Genomic DNA, 17,265 nt, shown 5'->3' on the forward strand with positions numbered 1-17,265 from the left:
CATCAGAGGGACCATTAGAAGGACCATTAGAGGGACCATTAGAAGGACCATTAGAAGGACAATTAGAAGGACCATTAGAAGGACCATTAGAGGAACCATTAGAGGGACCATTAGAGGGACCATCATAGGGGTCCACTAATCACACTGGACTGTGTTGAACCAGGTGTTCAAGAATCCACCAGAGTCCTTCTGAAGCTCACAGCAACCAACAGGATATCTCAGCTACTTCCTGTGTCAATCAGTTGCCAGGCAACAACTGTAGCACCATCCAATGAAAAGCAATCAGGAAGTGAACGCGGCATCAACAATAACAAAGTGAACCACAAGACACAGAGACGAAGACAGACTGCTGTCCACACGCGTCCACCTGAAGACCGCAGGTGACCCCTGGACTGGAGCCAGGGAGACCCCCCCCCTTGGTTATCGGCCATATTTCAGAATAAAAGCATGAGGTGCGGGTGTACTCACTGTTCCTGTTGGCTTTGAGTTTGGACAGCAGCTTCTGAGTGGACATCAGGTCTCCGGTCTTCGCCGCCTGCAGCAGGTCCTGCTCCTTCCCCATGCTTCCTCCCTCCTACCTCCTGGGGTCTGAACCAGCCTTCTTTAAATCCTCCTCAGACCCTCATGCTGAGCTCGTTCTGGAATCTACCGGACCGCCAGGAAACCAGAACCAGACTCCTAGTTTGAGGTAAATCCCTCCTAGTGATATTATTTCCTGTCAGAGGAGTCGATGTGGTTCGATGTGGTTCAGGACTGAAAAAGAAAGGAGAAAACCAGATTAGTTGGTCTCTGGAGGTGTGTGAGAGAACTGAGACCAGCAGAGATTCCTGTAACAGGATGAACAGGATGCTTAAACATGCATGAAGGATCTGGGTTCAGGAGCATCTTATGAAACAAAATCCAGTCCTGAATCCACTTATAGGATCCTGATCACTCCTAAATCCTCATCGAGTCTAATCAGCTTTAACTTGAGACGTAAACGAGATCAGATCTGTGATCTTCTAAAGAAAATGTGACACACACACACACACACAGCTGTCACAGGTGAGTGTTAAAGCTCCTGTGAGCTTTAATTACAGCTCAACAAACCTTCAAACACAAACAGATCATCACTCTGCTGGGTCAACACTGATCCAGAGCCTCAGGACCAGGATGTCACCAAACTACACTCACATATTTCATATATTTAAACAGAGTTGCTATAAAACAGCAGACGAGTTTGACCAAACTCCACTGATTTATTTAAACCAGAGGAGATGAACGGACGGGTGGAACCACCTGCCGTTGGTTCCCGTCCCTGTGTGGCTGACCCTAGTCCTGCTCTAGTCCTCCTCTAGTCTTGCTCTAGTCCTGCTCTAGTCCTGCTCTAGTCCTGCCCTAGTCCTCATCTAGTCCTGCTCTAGTCCGGCTCTAGTCCTGCCCTAGTCCTCATCTAGTCCTGCTCTAGTCCTGCCGTAGTCCTCATCTAGTCCTGCTCTAGTCCTCCTCTAGTCCTGCTCTAGTCCTGCTCTAGTCCTGCCCTAGTCCTGCTCTAGTCCTGCCCTAGTCCTGCTCTAGTCCTGCCCTAGTCCTGCTCTAGTCCTGCTCTAGTCCTGCCCTAGTCCTGCTCTAGTCCTGCCCTAGTCCTCATCTAGTCCTGCTCTAGTCCGGCTCTAGTCCTGCCCTAGTCCTCATCTAGTCCTGCTCTAGTCCTGCCCTAGTCCTGCTCTAGTCCTGCTCTAGTCCTGCCCTAGTCCTGCCCTAGTCCTGCTCTAGTCCTGCTCTTCCCTCGGGCTCTTTTGTGACAGAATATCAGCACAGAGCTACTTAAACTCTTCCAGCTCGGTGAACAGAATCAACTCTCAGAGTCACTCAGATAACATTCGTCCTGATCTCTGCAGGAGAACATGAGAACAGGAGAACGTGAGAACAGGAGAACAGGAGAACGTGAGAACATGAGAACAGGAGAATGTGAGAACAGGAGAACGTGAGAACAGGAGAACATGAGAACGTGAGAACAGGAGAACGTGAGAACAGGAGAACAGGAGAACGTGAGAACGTGAGAACAGGAGAACGTGAGAACATGAGAACAGGAGAACGTGAGAACAGGAGAATGTGAGAACAGGAGAACGTGAGAACAGGAGAACGTGAGAACGTGAGAACATGAGAACAGGAGAACATGAAAACGTGAGAACAGGAGAACGTGAGAACAGGAGAACGTGAGAATGTGAGAACATGAGAACAGGAGAACGTGAGAACAGGAGAACAGGAGAACGTGCAGCACCGGCCTAAAACAACAACAGTGTTTCTGCATAAACAGAAAAAAATAGGTTTTTGCAGCCAGATCTCAGAGTCCACACAGAGACGCTGGTCCTGGTCCTGGTCTGAACTGGTTCCATTACATAACCAGCAGCCACAGAGGAGCAGAGCTCCTTATCTACAGCATCAAGTCTCCTCGTCCCTCCGGAGGGTTTCTACTCTCAGTGAGGGAACAACGAGTCACTCTGACACTCCGAGTCAGACAAGAGTCACATGACAGATATATACACATATACATATATATATGTATATGTGTATGTATATATGTATATGTGTATGTATATATGTATATGTGTATGTATATATATATATGTATATACATACACATATATATATGTATATATATACACATATACATATATATATGTATATATATGTATATATATATATACATATATATATACATAAACATATACATATATATATATGCATACATATGTATATATATATACACATATATATATGTGTATATATATATATATATATGTATATATATATATGTATATATATATGTATATACATATACATATATATATACACATATATATACACATATACATATATATGTGTATGTATATATATATATGTATATACATATACATATATATACACATATATATACACATATACATATATATGTATATGTGTATGTATATATGTGTATACATATATATATATATATACATATATATGTATATATATATATATATACACATATACATGTATATATATATATACATGTATATATATATATATATGTGTATACATATATATATATATATACATATATATGTATATATATATATATATACACATATACATGTATATATATATATACATGTATATATATATATATATACACATATACATGTATATATATATATACATGTATATATATATATATGTGTATATACATATATATATGTATGTGTATGTATATATATATATGTATATGTGTATGTATATACATTTATATATTTAAGGTAAAGTGTTGCTGTTTTGATTGTTTACACTTGATAATAAGTTGTAACAGTTCTGTCTTCATATGAGACATTCTCTGTGATATTAAACCAGAGCTCGTATAAAAAGTCACTGTTTCTATTTCCTGTCTCGTGAACTACACAAACAGAAACACAACATTCATTTAAAGGTTTCACTCTGAAGATCACCGCTGAACCTTCACTGGACGCGTTTCATCAGAATGACGCACAATGGGGGGGGGGGGGTCCGGGACCCGATTATAACCTGACTGTGTCTGAGCTCACGAGCTCACTGATGGTGCTGAAGCCCGCCGAATTGGAGATTTGTTTCCGAGGACACAGAAAAAGTGTTTATTGTCTGAATACTACAATAGTTTATGTATTAATATTCAGATCAAGTGCTCAGATTGCAGATATGTGAAGGAGTGAAGGACCCGGAAAACAGGGTCAGATGTGGTCCGGAGTCTGGATGTAAACAGACCTGAAGACCGACGCTGGTTGAACCAGTTCCGTAAGAACCGTTTCAACGGATCCATAACTGTACGAATATGTATTTAATCTCACGTGAACCGGACCACGTTACCTTGTTTCTTCTGTTTTGTGAATGTACGGCAGAAACTTTCCACACCGGATTTCTCGCGGACCACGGCGGCAGTTTGAAGGAAAGAAACTTTATTCCTTGTGTTGATATTCCAGTAAAAAACAAATCCAGTTTAATAATCCAGGAATGTTGATTTCAGATTAAAGTTTAATCCACGCGCGGAGTTCATGTATAAATGTGCCTTTTAGAGGTTTTGTACGATGACGCTCCTCCTGGTTTTCCCTCCGCTCCCTGAATGCCACATTCTGTCCGCTACGTTCTCCAGAACGTGGACACGGTGTCAAGTTACACACCTCGCCACACAGAACATCCGGCCCGGACTTTCAAAATAAAAAGCGATAGCTGTGGAAGCCCATTGCTGCCACTGTGAGGAAAAAATAAAGATCCTGTAAGTCATTATAATGAGATATTATCTCATCATAATGACTTAGTATGATACTACGTCTAATAATACAAATAATACTAAATTAAATTGAGTTTATTTTCAATCACTTCTGACGCATGAAGTGTTTTTTTAAGTGTACATTTGTATTAACGACAGTAAATAAAAAAAAATAAAAAACTTTTTAAATATATTTTTATTCATATGCAGAGACAAACATATTAGTAATGAAGTGATTAGTTCATGAACAGACACTCTGATGATGGATTAATCCTGAAGACCAGATACGACCTCGTCACTAATAGAGGATTTGGTTTTTATTCTTTGGGAATTTATAATTTGTCTTTAATTTTATGATGTTTTACAAAAACATAGTAATCGAGCAGATAAACCGGAAGTGAAAACAATGGTCAGTTGCAGTTTTTCAGCTGTTTTACCTGAACGCCGGTTTCATTTTATTTTATTAGTGTGTGACATTGAATGTATTTAAATCTGAGACGAAGTAAAAGTTCTCCTCTCAGTGAATAGATGTCATAGATAAATAAAAAGATAATTGAAACTTTGACATTTGTGCTTTTATTTTGAAGAATCAATCCCTTAATTTCCGGCTTTGTTTCGGTTCTCGTCACTGAGCTTTATGAGATATCATCGACCCGCCTACTTTCTTTCATCTTTCTCTTTTTCACGAGATTTTAATATTTTTAAAATTAATAAATAAATTAATCCCAGTTCTGAATATTAATATGATAATAAATATAATTTAGCAGCTTTTATTATTTACTAGTGAACTTCACTTTTTTAGATTTAAGTTGTTGGCATTAAATGTAAAGATGTATAAATAAAATGTTTGACCGCTGGGCATCAGATCTGATTTATTATAAATTTATAAAGTAAATATGTAATTTTAAAATGATAAAATGATATTTTAACCTTTTATCTGTTACTTTTAGATTATTATTGAACTTCTTTGTTTACTCGAGATTTCTTAGTAAAAAGAACAATTCTGTGTTTAATGTAAATATAAAAATATCATTTTCATTATTATTATCCCCTCAGAATCCCCTCGTACCAGTCATCCGTGGAAGGGGTATCTTTAGGAATCCAGAATTGAATAACAGTCTATCGTACTTTATACAACAGCATTCCAATCAGTTCAATCAAAGAAAGCACTTCGTCCTTCACTTCTCTCCACAATGTTTGTATCTTTGCACATTTCCAAAACATGTATATATGAGTAATGATGAGTTATCAATTAAACTCCATAACAGTTCATACAAGAATCAATACGTCCATTAATTAACTAGTCTATTAATCAATTAGTGAATTCACAGAAAACTAACGTAAAATAATTTTGACGGTTGAAATCATCTTTCATGTAAAACATTTGATGTTTCCAAATTTAACAAAAATATTATTATTAATTAATCAATTAATAATGGTCATGTTATTACCATAAACATACTAATACTAATACTCTGACATCTGAAGAGAAAACTAAATACATAAATAATAACAGAACTCTGCTGACATCAAGTGGACAAGCTGAGGTCTTCTTCTTCTTCTTCTTCACATTAAAATCATCACAATCTGAAGTCCAGATGTTTCATATTTAATTATTTATTGTCATGAAAAAACACAATTTATTTAAAAAGTAAAAACTCTAAATTAATAAACACACAAATCTGATTTATCAAAGAACATGTGACCAAATAAAGAAAGTGAGAAAACACTACAGTACCCACAATGCAGCATTTAGAGTTTGTGCATGAGATTAATCTCTCAAAGAAAAACAACAATAATAAAATAAAAATGTTTAATACTTTGTGAATAAAGTTGTAAATTATTAAGATTCATTTCGAGAAAGAAAACATTTTATTTTGAGAGAAGAATGACGTTATTTAATTTTTTTAAGTTACATTATGAAAATGCTAATAGTTTTAATACTTTGTTAGAAAACTGCGTTACCCAAAATGCAACACTTACAGTCGGTATAAAAAATAAAAATAAAGGTTAGAAGGTCACTATTATTGGTGGCTTTTGTAAAGCTGCAACAGTGGACTGATTAAAAGACTTTATACTGATATATAACATCTAACATTTACAAAAGTCACCGGTAATAGTGACCTTGTGTCGTTTTCATGGTAAAACTGGCGAGGGGATGTGAGGACATCGTCACTGCAGCGCATGCGTACTTCTAATCTCTATAATCTCTATAATCCCTATTATCTCTATAATCTCTATCATCTCTATAATCTCTATCATCGCTATAATCCCTATTATCTCTATAATCTCTATCATCTCTATTATCTCTATCATCTCTATAATCTCTATCATCGCTATAATCTCTATTATCTCTATCATCTCTATCATCTCTATTATCTCTATCATCTCTATCATCTCCATTATCTCTATCATCTCTATCATCGATATAATCTCTATCATCTCTATTATCTCTATCATCTCTATTATCTCTATTATCTCTATCATCGCTATAATCTCTATTATCTCTATTATCTCTATAATCTCTATCATCTCTATTATCTCTACCGGCGCTATAATCTCTATCATCTCTATTATCTCTACCATCTCTATTATCTCTATCATCGATATAATCTCTATCATCTCTATTATCTCTATAATCTCTATCATCTCTATTATCTCTGTCGGCGCTATAATCTCTATTATCTCTATCATCTCTATCATCTCTATTATCTCTATCATCTCTATAATCTCTATCATCTCTATTATCTCTATAATCTCTATCATCTCTATTATCTCTACAATCTCTATAATCCATATCATCTCTATTATCTCTATAATCTCTATCATCTCTATAAACCCTATCATCTCTATTATCTCTATCATCCCTATTATCTCTCATCTCTATCATCTCTATAATCTCTATCATCTCTATTAGCCCTATAATCTCTATCATCTCTATTATCTCTATCATCCCTATCATCTCTATTATCTCTATCATCCCTATTATCTCTCATCTCTATCATCTCTATAATCTCTATAATCTCTATCATCCCTATCATCTCTATTATCTCTATCATCCCTATTATCTCTATCATCCCTATTATCCCTATCATCTCTATCATCTCTATTATCTCTATCATCTCTATCATCTCTATTATCTCAATCATCTCTATCATCTCTATTATCTCTATCATCCCTATCATCTCTATAATCTCTATTATCTCTATTATCTCTGTCATCTCTATCATCTCTATTATCCCTATAATCTCTATCATCTCTATTATCTCAATCATCTCTATCATCTCTATTATCTCTATTCCGCCAGAAAGAAAAAAAAACCGAAAATAAAAAAATCTTTTTTCATTTATTTTTGCTGCGTGATTAGCCTTCCATACATTCCAAACAAAACAGACAATTTTAATTTTTGAGAAGAAAGTTTTGGGGAATAAAGTCAAACATTAACGTCATCACTTTTACAGTAAACATTGACAAATATTAATATAATAAAATACAAATCTAAATTTGACTTTATTCTTAAAAAAAGATGATCATAACTTTAAAACATGAAACTCTTTTACAGCTTTAGGTTCATCATAATGTTTATAATATTAAAATAAGACTTATTGATTAAATACAACTTTAATGTGTAAATTAAATAAAACTGAACTAATATTAATACAAATAAATGAGATAAAGTTAATAAATAAAACATTTTAAAGTATTATTGGTCTCAGACGGAGTAGAGCTTCAGCTGCTCCTCCACATCCTCCGTCACCTCCTGGTTCTCCTTCAGGAGCAGGAAGATGGCGGCCAGCTGCTCCTGTTGCACCCTGGGAAGTCAAGTCACACACACACACACACACACACACACACACACACACACACACGCACAAGATCTCTGAGTCAGCTGTGTTGACCTGAGCAGAAATAACCAGCAGAGGTCACATGACAGGAAACTTGTATAACATTAAAAAAAAAATAAAAAATAAAAAAATAAAAAATTGTTAAGTTAACGCGTTAATTAATTAACGACAATTATATTATCGCTCCTTAACGCAGTTTTTTAAATTTATTATTAACACAAGAACCGGGCAGCTAGCGGTGAACAGCTGAGTTTGTGTGGCGTCACTTCCTGCTGCTGCTGCCGCCCCCCAGGGTGACACGCCCGGTCCGGAACCCCCCTTCACTCCGTCACTGTCGGTCCCTCCTGTCTCACACACACACACACACACACACACGCGCACGATCGTCTCTTTACAGGATCGTGACGAGCGGTGAACAGCTGTTTGTGTGGCGTCTCTTCTGTTTCCTTCACCTACATTCCCCTGGGTCCTAAGTCCCACCATGTACAGCTTCTTATCACCCTCTATGTACCAACGTACATTTATAACAAATACCACACATATTACGGTAATTAGCGTTGCATATGTGTCTGACCACAATACCAAAAAAAGCAAATAAGAAATGATTCATTTAAATTATTGTTTTAGAGTTTTTAAAGTGTTTTGTTTGTAATATGTATAATAAGCATCATTTAGTATCACTACTGAGAATTTAACAAACATAAAAACATGACGTAGATAGGTTTGCAGTTTTCAAGAAGTATATTTAAATTGCATCTCTTACACACATGAAGATAAAGTTATGAACACCGGCTGAATATCTATGATCAGAATCATTCTAACTGTGTTATAACTGCTGCTGTGTAAAGGGAATACTGCTGCTAACAAGAACCTGATGTGTTTAAAGTGTTTACAAACCAAATGTTACTGACCTTTTGTTCATATAGCAGTACTTTCAAAATAAAAGTGCACAATACACTACTTTTGAATTCATTATTGAACTTTGCGCAAAAAAAATGTTAATCGTTGCCCAGCACAAAAAAAAATAATTGAAAAAAAAAATAAAACTAAAAATTATATATATATATCATAATATATCAATATAGAGAAGATCAAATATACATTTAAATGTAACATAATTTTTTAAGAAACAAAAGTTTATTTTCAGAATAAATCCATAATTTTTTGATGGTAAATTGTAACATGATATATATATATATATATATATATATATATATATGAAATATTTCATGAACATTATAATATTAAGAAAGAAAGTTGTAATATTTAAAAAAACTTCTAAAATGTTGAAGGTGAATGTTGTACTCGTGTTGTTCAGAATGTTCAGTCAAAAACAAACAAAACTGGATTTAAATAAAAACTAAAAGCATCCGTTTGGTTTCACACATTTATTGCATAGTTAAACATTTCAACTCAACACACGATGAGAGGATTTTATTCATAAAGTTTTATTCTTTAACTAAACTTTATTGAAATCACAATTGAATTAGAAGTTAAAAAAAAAAAAAAAAAAAAGCTCAAAGTTTCTGTTAATTCAACTCTAAAAGTTTCTGAAGGAACTTTTAGGTTTGAAGACGAACTCTGAACCCAGAAATAAAACTCGTCTTCCTCACTGATGAAGAAGAAGATGAAGAAGAAGATGATAAAGAAGAAGAAGAAGAAGATGACTGAAGGAATCCGACGTCTCATTCAGGAGCTCTGAAACAAAAAAGAACAAAAGTCAAACATTCAGATAATTAAACGTTTAAATCGAACAAACATGAAATTATTGTTGTCAGTGTCATCGTCTTGAAGTAACAATAATAAAGTAATTTATTATTTAAATGTATATACATTTACATATATGTACATATGTAAATACATGTACATATGTAAATACATGTACATATGTAAATACATGTACATATGTAAATACATGTACATATGTAAATATATTTACATATGCAAATATATTTACATATGTAAATACATGTACATGTATTTACATATGTACAAATATTTACATATATGTACATATGTAAATACATGTACATATGTAAATACATGTACATATGTAAATACATGTACATATGTAAATATATTTACATATGTAAATATATTTGCATATGTAAATATATTTACATATGTAAATATATTTACATATGTAAATATATTTACATATGTACATATATTTACATGTATTTACATATGTAAATATATTTACATATGTACATATATTTACATATGTACATATATTTACATATGTACATATATTTACATATGTACATATATTTACATATGTACATATATTTACATATATAAATATATTTACATTCATTCATTCATTCATTCATGTAAATATATAAATATATTTATATATTTATATATATAAAGTGAACTGAGGTGTGAAATGATGAGAAAATATAGTTTAAAACACTTTGACATGTTTTTACTGAACTCATATTCATGTTTTCTGTTAAAATCCTTGAAGAGTTCAGTTATTAATAAAATGTTTATAAAGAAAGACGATATTTTAGGAACTCGTTCAGGTTCATCAGAAAAATGAGATTTAAACTCGTTGGACTTCTCAGCCAATCAGAGAGCTCAGTGTCACAGTTACAGATAAACATCAGTTCACAGCTGGAGATAAAAAAAACAACAACAACCAGGTGAGTTTCTGTTTGAAGATTCAGATCTGAGCGAACGGCAGAACTCACCGTCAGCTGAGGTGTTAGAGGTAGCATGCAGGGTTAGCAGGTGAGGCCAACAGGTGAGACGGACAGGTGAGACCAAGAGGTGAGGCCGACGGGAGAGGTGAGACCGACCGACGGTCCTCAGAGACAGTGAACCAGAACCTGTGGTGTTCAGGTGATCCGACTTATTTTTCTGGACAGGTGAGTGTGAGTGAATCTGAGCTTGACTGACAGCTTTGTGGGGGCGGGACCTTAATAATAAAGTTATTAAAATAAGTCAAAGTATTTCCAGATTTAATTTGGAATATTTAAAAAACAAAAACTCTTAATTCTCCAAGAAAAAAAGACAGAACATTTTTGGGAATTAAATTTAAAAAAATCAAAATAAATATTGTAATATTTACAGAAAACGTTATTTAGTATTCTTAAGTCACACCTGAGGATTCTTCTGCAGGACCTTGAACGTCACATCAAAGTTAAAAATTTAAGAATCAAAGCTCATATTTAGCAAATGTCAAGTTGGTTATTAATAATAAATAACAATAAATATGATTCATTCAAATTACTATAATTACAACCATGGCTTATTCTTATTAAAATATTATTATGCCTCAAATGACTTCAGAGAAACTCTACAAAATAATATATTATATTTAATAATTTATTAGTGTTTGTGATCCTGAAACCTCAAAGATATTCGTCACAGAATATTTATTATTCATGAATCAATAATATCAGCTACTGTGTAGCTGATTTCATTTAAAAACATACATGCATTTTACATTTCTTTATATTCGATAGTCTTTGTTTTATTATGTTTATTGTGACCGTTAAGAACCAAACAAGTAAATAATAAGTTTTATGTTTCTGATGTATTTCAGGTGCACTGACGGCGTTTGTCCTCCAGGGGGCGCTCGCCTGCAACCAGGCGCTTTGATCAACTGTTACCAGCTATATTTATATTTCTAAAAAGTATTTCATAGAGTATAAAAACTACAGTTTGTTTTATTTAAGTCATGTTTGTGACTTTTATTTTGAAAATAAGCTTTTATTTTATGAGCTGAGCTTCTTGTTTCCCTGCAACCCTGAAGAGGACGAAGAGTTCAGAGAAAAGGATCCTTTACTGCAGTAAAAGTACCTTTTAACACACAGTAAAAGTACTCTGTTACAGTCAAAGTATATAGTACATACTGTATACTAGTATGGAAAGTACAACATCACAACATTTAAAACACTGAATTTCTTAAAAGACTTTTGTATTTTTTATTTACTCTTGTAATACTATTAACTACTTTCTTTATGTTCTTATTTAAACACATAAGTATTCTCTGTGTAGTATAAGTACTACATATAAGTATTCTCTGTGTAGTACTACGATGGAACACGTGTCTTTGTGGTTCCTCTTAAAGGTTCTTGTAGAACCCTTTGTGTTCTGAAGGGACGTCTCTGAGGACACACCGTCTTTTGTCTCCAGTGAGTACACTAGTATACTCTGTGTACACAGAGTATACTAGTGTAGTACTAGTACTTTTACTAAGGTAAAAACCTTACCAAGTTCTTCCTAAATCTGTTTGTGCTGAGCTTCATTACAGAGACGTCAAGTCACACGTGAACTCTATCCTGAAAGGATAAAGTGGAGGAAGTGAGACCTCCACACAGGAAGTACACACAGGAAGTACACACAGGAAGTACACACGAAACACACAGGAAGTACACACAGGAAGTACACACGAAACACACAGGAAGTACACACGAAACACACAGCAAGTACACACGAAACACACAGCAAGTACACACAGCAAGTACACACAGCAAGTACACACAGCAAGTACACACGATACACACAACACACAGGAAATACTCGAGAAATACACACAGGAAGGACACACAATACACAGGAAATACTCGAGAAATACACACAATACACAGGTAGTACACACAATACACAGGTAGTACACACAGGTAGTACACACAGGAAGTACACACAGGAAGTACACACGATACACACAGGAAGTACACACGATACACACAGGAAGTACACACGATACACACAGGAAGTACACACGATACACAGAAAATACTCGAGAAATACACACAGGAAACACAAAACGCACAGAGGAAATACACAAAACATAAAAAACACACAAAGTCTGAAGTGTCGTGTGTTTCTGTTAGACGACATTCAGACTTTGTAGATTAGTCCAAATTAAGTTATTATTATTAATTAATGACATTAATTATTATTATTATCAAACAATTTGTTTGAACAAAATGAAATCTGAAATCCTTTTATTTAACATAAATAAACTTGTCATCACGAGAACACAAGGTCTGCATTCTAAAGATAAGAGGGTCTCAGATTAAAGGGCCCTTACACAAAACTCCTCCTGCTGAGGAAGACCACCACATGTGGTTGAAAAGCAAAGCGAGGACGAACATGAGGTCACCCGTGAAGTCATTTGCGACTTGGAGGAACAAAAGACTCAACAGAAACACAACGAGCAGCTCCTCACGGCCTCAGGAACTGTTTTTAAAGAGCTGAAACAGATCGACCAATCAGACGAGCCCAATGCCTTCCCTCCCCCCACAGCTGTAGCCAATCAGAGAACAGAGAGTTAAGCAACATTCAGTCTCAGGACCTGATGGAGCTTTAAAGGAATGCGTTTATAAAGAATGAAGAACAGAGACATCAGTCAGTATCAGTCATTCCTCTTGTCCTCCTGTCTTCTGTCCTCTGTCCCCCTGTCCTCCTGTCCTCCATCTCACTAGTTTACTTAAAAAAGCTTTTGTCCGATCGTTCGTGTTGTTCTTGTGTAAACAGCAGCGGTCGTCGACTGATTTAGGTTTCACTTTCGTTTACATGTTCACAGATGTGTTGATATAAAACACGCTGCATCACGATAATAAATGATAACAAAACATTAAAACTTACTAATTAAAAGCACCAGTAACGTTGGGGCTTATTAATACTACCATCTTTAATAATTGAGCACCGGGGCCGTTAAATACCGGGTTTCTGAACGCATCACTACCTTCTGAAAAACGTAAAAGTCGAAAGTCTGTCTAGAGCCAGTGTTCAGTTTGTCCGTTCTGGGCTCATGTAGAAACATGGTGGACTCGCTCCTACGTAGATATAAATGTTTACAGGACAGGATGTGGACAGGTAAAAGGAAGTTCACTTTGAGAAGACGTTATTCGTGTAACGAGCTGAAATTAAACCCATTTTTTAAAAACTTTTGTAGAAAAACTCACAAACAATGAGGAGTAACTCCAAGTATTATGTAGTCTTGTTGTTTTTCTTCACTTAAAGCACTTTAAAATGTCCCTCATTGACTTCAAGGTGGCGCTGTAACAACCACGTAATCAATTACTTTTCAATACATCGATCGGTTTCAATCACAAATCTATATTGTTATAAATCGGAAACGTCACAGCAGCACACGCAGGATGACGCGTTAGCCACATGGCGCGTTAGCCATGGAAACACCGCGACGACAGGTAAGGCTAACCCTTGAACTCACCTCTGCTCTTCCTCGATCTCCTCCTTCGTCATCATCGTCTCAAACTTGCGCTGTTTCTTTCCTGGAGTGAACTTCACTTCAGCTGCAGCCACATCTGAGTACACAGAGAGAGTACTCAGTACAACAAGTATACACTACTTAGGTACTAGTCCATGATACATGTATTTTACTTTGTACTTCTACATCTCAGAGGTACATATTGTACTTTTGTTTGTGATAAACTGAAGGATGAAGTGTTCATTTAGAAAATCCTCCTAATAATGGTTAATAATACAACACACACCTGTCGCTCCACCTGTTAGAGAGACAGGAAGCAGCTAAGTGCTTTAACTGACTGTTCAAGATTAAGTATCATCCTGCTGAAGCAGATCACACACACACACACACACACACACACACACACACACACACACACACACACACACACACACACACACACACACACACACACACACACACACACACACACACACACACACACACACACACACACTAAAGTATGTATTAATATATATTGTATGTGACCCATAGAGTGATGTCTGACTGATAGAAACAAGAGAGTTCTCATTAACAGTAAAGACACAGACAGGAGTCACTAAGAACAGAAGATATTACACATTGAATCAAGTACAGGAATAAAATAATAAGAAGTCATAATATATCAAATATAATACAATTAAAGGTTTCATGAGCACACAGAAGCAGCCTGAGTGTGAGGAGGAGGTCTGAAACTGTAGTAGTCTTACCGTTGTCCAGGATGGTCTCTGGTTCTGGTTCTGCTGGTTCCTCTATGACAGGTTCAGGGGTTGGCAGGCGGTCCTCTGTAGAACCAGGGATCAGCTCATGTAAGAACTGCTCCACAACCTCCTCAGACTCGGGTTCAGACTCGACCACGGGCTCCGGATCAGGCACCACAGCTGGTTCTGGGACAGGTTTGGGTTCTGATAACGGTTCTGGGTTTGCAGCTTGTTCTGGTGCAGATTCAGGGGCTGATAATGGTTCTGGGACAAGTTCTGGTTCTGGTAGAGTCTCTGGTACTGTGATTGGCTCTGGAGCCAATACTGGTTCAGGGACAGGCTCTGGTACTTTCACTGGTTCTGGTTCTGGTACTTTCACTGGTTCTGGTTCTGGTGCTGATACTGGTTCAACCTGGAAAGACAGAAGAAGAAATAAAACCACCAGCCGAGGGGAACATCTGAGTCTCAAAGTTACTTCCTAACGTCCTTTCCTAACCACTTTTCCTGGACCTATATTACAGTCATGTAGCAGACGCTTCTATCCAAAGAGACTTACAATAAGTGTATTCAACATCGGTATTCAAGAGAACTACTCGTCACCAGAAGTCATAAGTGCATCTCCTTTAAGCAAGCATCTAAGAGCATAAACCAGAGCAGAAGTACAGAAACAAACTAATATGAATACAATAAGTGCTAATACAATACAGTAAGTGGTGAGTGGAAGGCTCAGGGTAGTACTTCTTGAAGAGGTGAGTTTTCAGCCTGATGAGTCAGTGGGGAGTTCCTTCCACCACTGTGGGGCCAGGACAGAAAACAGCCGTGACCGGGTTGATCGGCCGTAGGGACCTCTGAGTGACGGGGCAACCGATCGCCCCGAGGCAGCATGGAACACATCATGGGGTCAAAGAAAGATGTGTAGGAGAGTTAATGAGGAGTTAGGAAAATAAATTGTGGGTCGGCATTATCTTCTTTACTTTGGTAAAAGAAGGTCCAGTGTTTCCTGTGCTAAAGGAGCTAATAAAGGAAGGTCCAGTGTTTCCTGTGCTAAAGGAGCTAATAAAGGAAGGTCCAGTGTTTCCTACGCTAAAGGAGCTAATAAAGGAAGGTCCAGTGTTTCCTACACTAAAGGAGCTAATAAAGGAAGGTCCAGTGATTCCTACACTAAAGGAGCTAATAAAGGAAGGTCCAGTGTTTCCTACGCTAAAGGAGCTAATAAAGGAAGGTCCAGTGTTTCCTATGCTAAAGGAACTAATAAAGGAAGGTCCAGTGTTTCTTATGCTAAAGGAGCTAATAAAGGAAGGTCCAGTGTTTCCTATGCTAAAGGAGCTAATAAAGGAAGGTCCAGTGTTTCTTATGCTAAAGGAGCTAATAAAGGAAGGTCCAGTGTTTCCTATGCTAAAGGAGCTAATAAAGGAAGGTCCAGTGTTTCTTATGCTAAAGGAGCTAGTAAAGGAAGGTCCAGTGTTTCCTATGCTAAAGGAGCTAATAAAGGAAGGTCCAGTGTTTCTTATGCTAAAGGAGCTAATAAAGGAAGGTCCAGTGTTTCTTATGCTAAAGGAACTAATAAAGGAAGGTCCAGTGTTTCTTATGCTAAAGGAGCTAATAAAGGAAGGTCCAGTGTTTCTTATGCTAAAGGAGCTAGTAAAGGAAGGTCCAGTGTTTCCTATGCTAAAGGAGCTAATAAAGGAAGGTCCAGTGTTTCTTATGCTGAAGGAGCTAATAAAGGAAGCATTGAAGCACCTTTCCTTAGCATTTAGAGGATTCACACAGCTCTTATCATGGCGGACACTTAGATACTTCAGAGTAATTTCACTCAGTGAGGAACCTTCATAAGAAAAAAGGACTTTCTGAGTGCAGCCTTGGGTCTGACTGGACCGCTGACCTCTGACATACTGTCAGTTGCAGATCGTCGTTGAGGATCAGCCGCCGCCTGCAGTTGACTTCAGGACAAATAAAACCCTCTTCAGGGTCCGCTAACCTGTCGTCTGCCCGACAGCTCACATACAGTGTGTATATATACATATATATATATATACATACATATACACACACATATATACATATATATATACACACACACACACATATATACATATATATACACACACACACACATATATACATATATATATACACACACACACACACATATATACATATATATATACACACACGTACAGACTGGCTCCGTACAGACACACCTGTCTGTGTCTGTTTTCAAAGTGCTGA

General features: G+C 36.3%; 2 protein-coding genes across 12 annotated transcripts in view; both read right to left on the reverse strand.

Annotated features, from left to right (window-relative positions):
* The window catches only part of LOC142937889 (CASK interacting protein 2), a 113,553-nt gene extending 108,989 nt beyond the window's left edge, over positions 1 to 4,564 (reverse strand). For all 4 annotated transcript variants that reach the window (XM_076080997.1, XM_076080996.1, XM_076080995.1 and 1 more), the window contains exons 1-2: positions 3,862 to 4,564; positions 469 to 753 (exon numbers count right to left, since the gene is read on the reverse strand). In XM_076080997.1, the coding sequence (XP_075937112.1) occupies positions 469 to 562 (94 nt within the window). In that variant the 5' untranslated portion in view covers positions 563 to 753; positions 3,862 to 4,564. The remainder of the gene's footprint in view (positions 1 to 468; positions 754 to 3,861) is intronic.
* A 3,022-nt stretch (positions 4,565 to 7,586) lies between these two features.
* LOC142937891 (uncharacterized) overlaps positions 7,587 to 17,265 on the reverse strand; it is a 13,100-nt gene continuing 3,421 nt past the window's right edge. The window contains exons 1-5 of one of the 8 annotated variants that reach the window (XM_076081000.1): positions 15,775 to 15,942; positions 15,046 to 15,448; positions 14,300 to 14,393; positions 10,803 to 11,029; positions 9,480 to 9,804 (exon numbers count right to left, since the gene is read on the reverse strand). In XM_076081000.1, the coding sequence (XP_075937115.1) occupies positions 9,716 to 9,804; positions 10,803 to 11,029; positions 14,300 to 14,393; positions 15,046 to 15,448; positions 15,775 to 15,933 (972 nt within the window). In that variant the 5' untranslated portion in view covers positions 15,934 to 15,942 and the 3' untranslated portion in view covers positions 9,480 to 9,715. Of the gene's footprint in view, positions 8,074 to 9,479; positions 9,805 to 10,802; positions 11,030 to 12,329; positions 12,399 to 14,299; positions 14,394 to 15,045; positions 15,449 to 15,774; positions 15,943 to 17,265 lie in introns of those variants that run through there. The other 7 variants (XM_076080998.1, XM_076081001.1, XM_076081003.1 and 4 more) reach the window with 7 other exon arrangements.

Source organism: Anarhichas minor, unplaced genomic scaffold (assembly GCF_050575085.1).
Source record: "Anarhichas minor isolate MPS153535 unplaced genomic scaffold, ASM5057508v1 ptg000077l, whole genome shotgun sequence".
NCBI classification, from domain to species: Eukaryota; Metazoa; Chordata; class Actinopteri; order Perciformes; family Anarhichadidae; genus Anarhichas; species Anarhichas minor.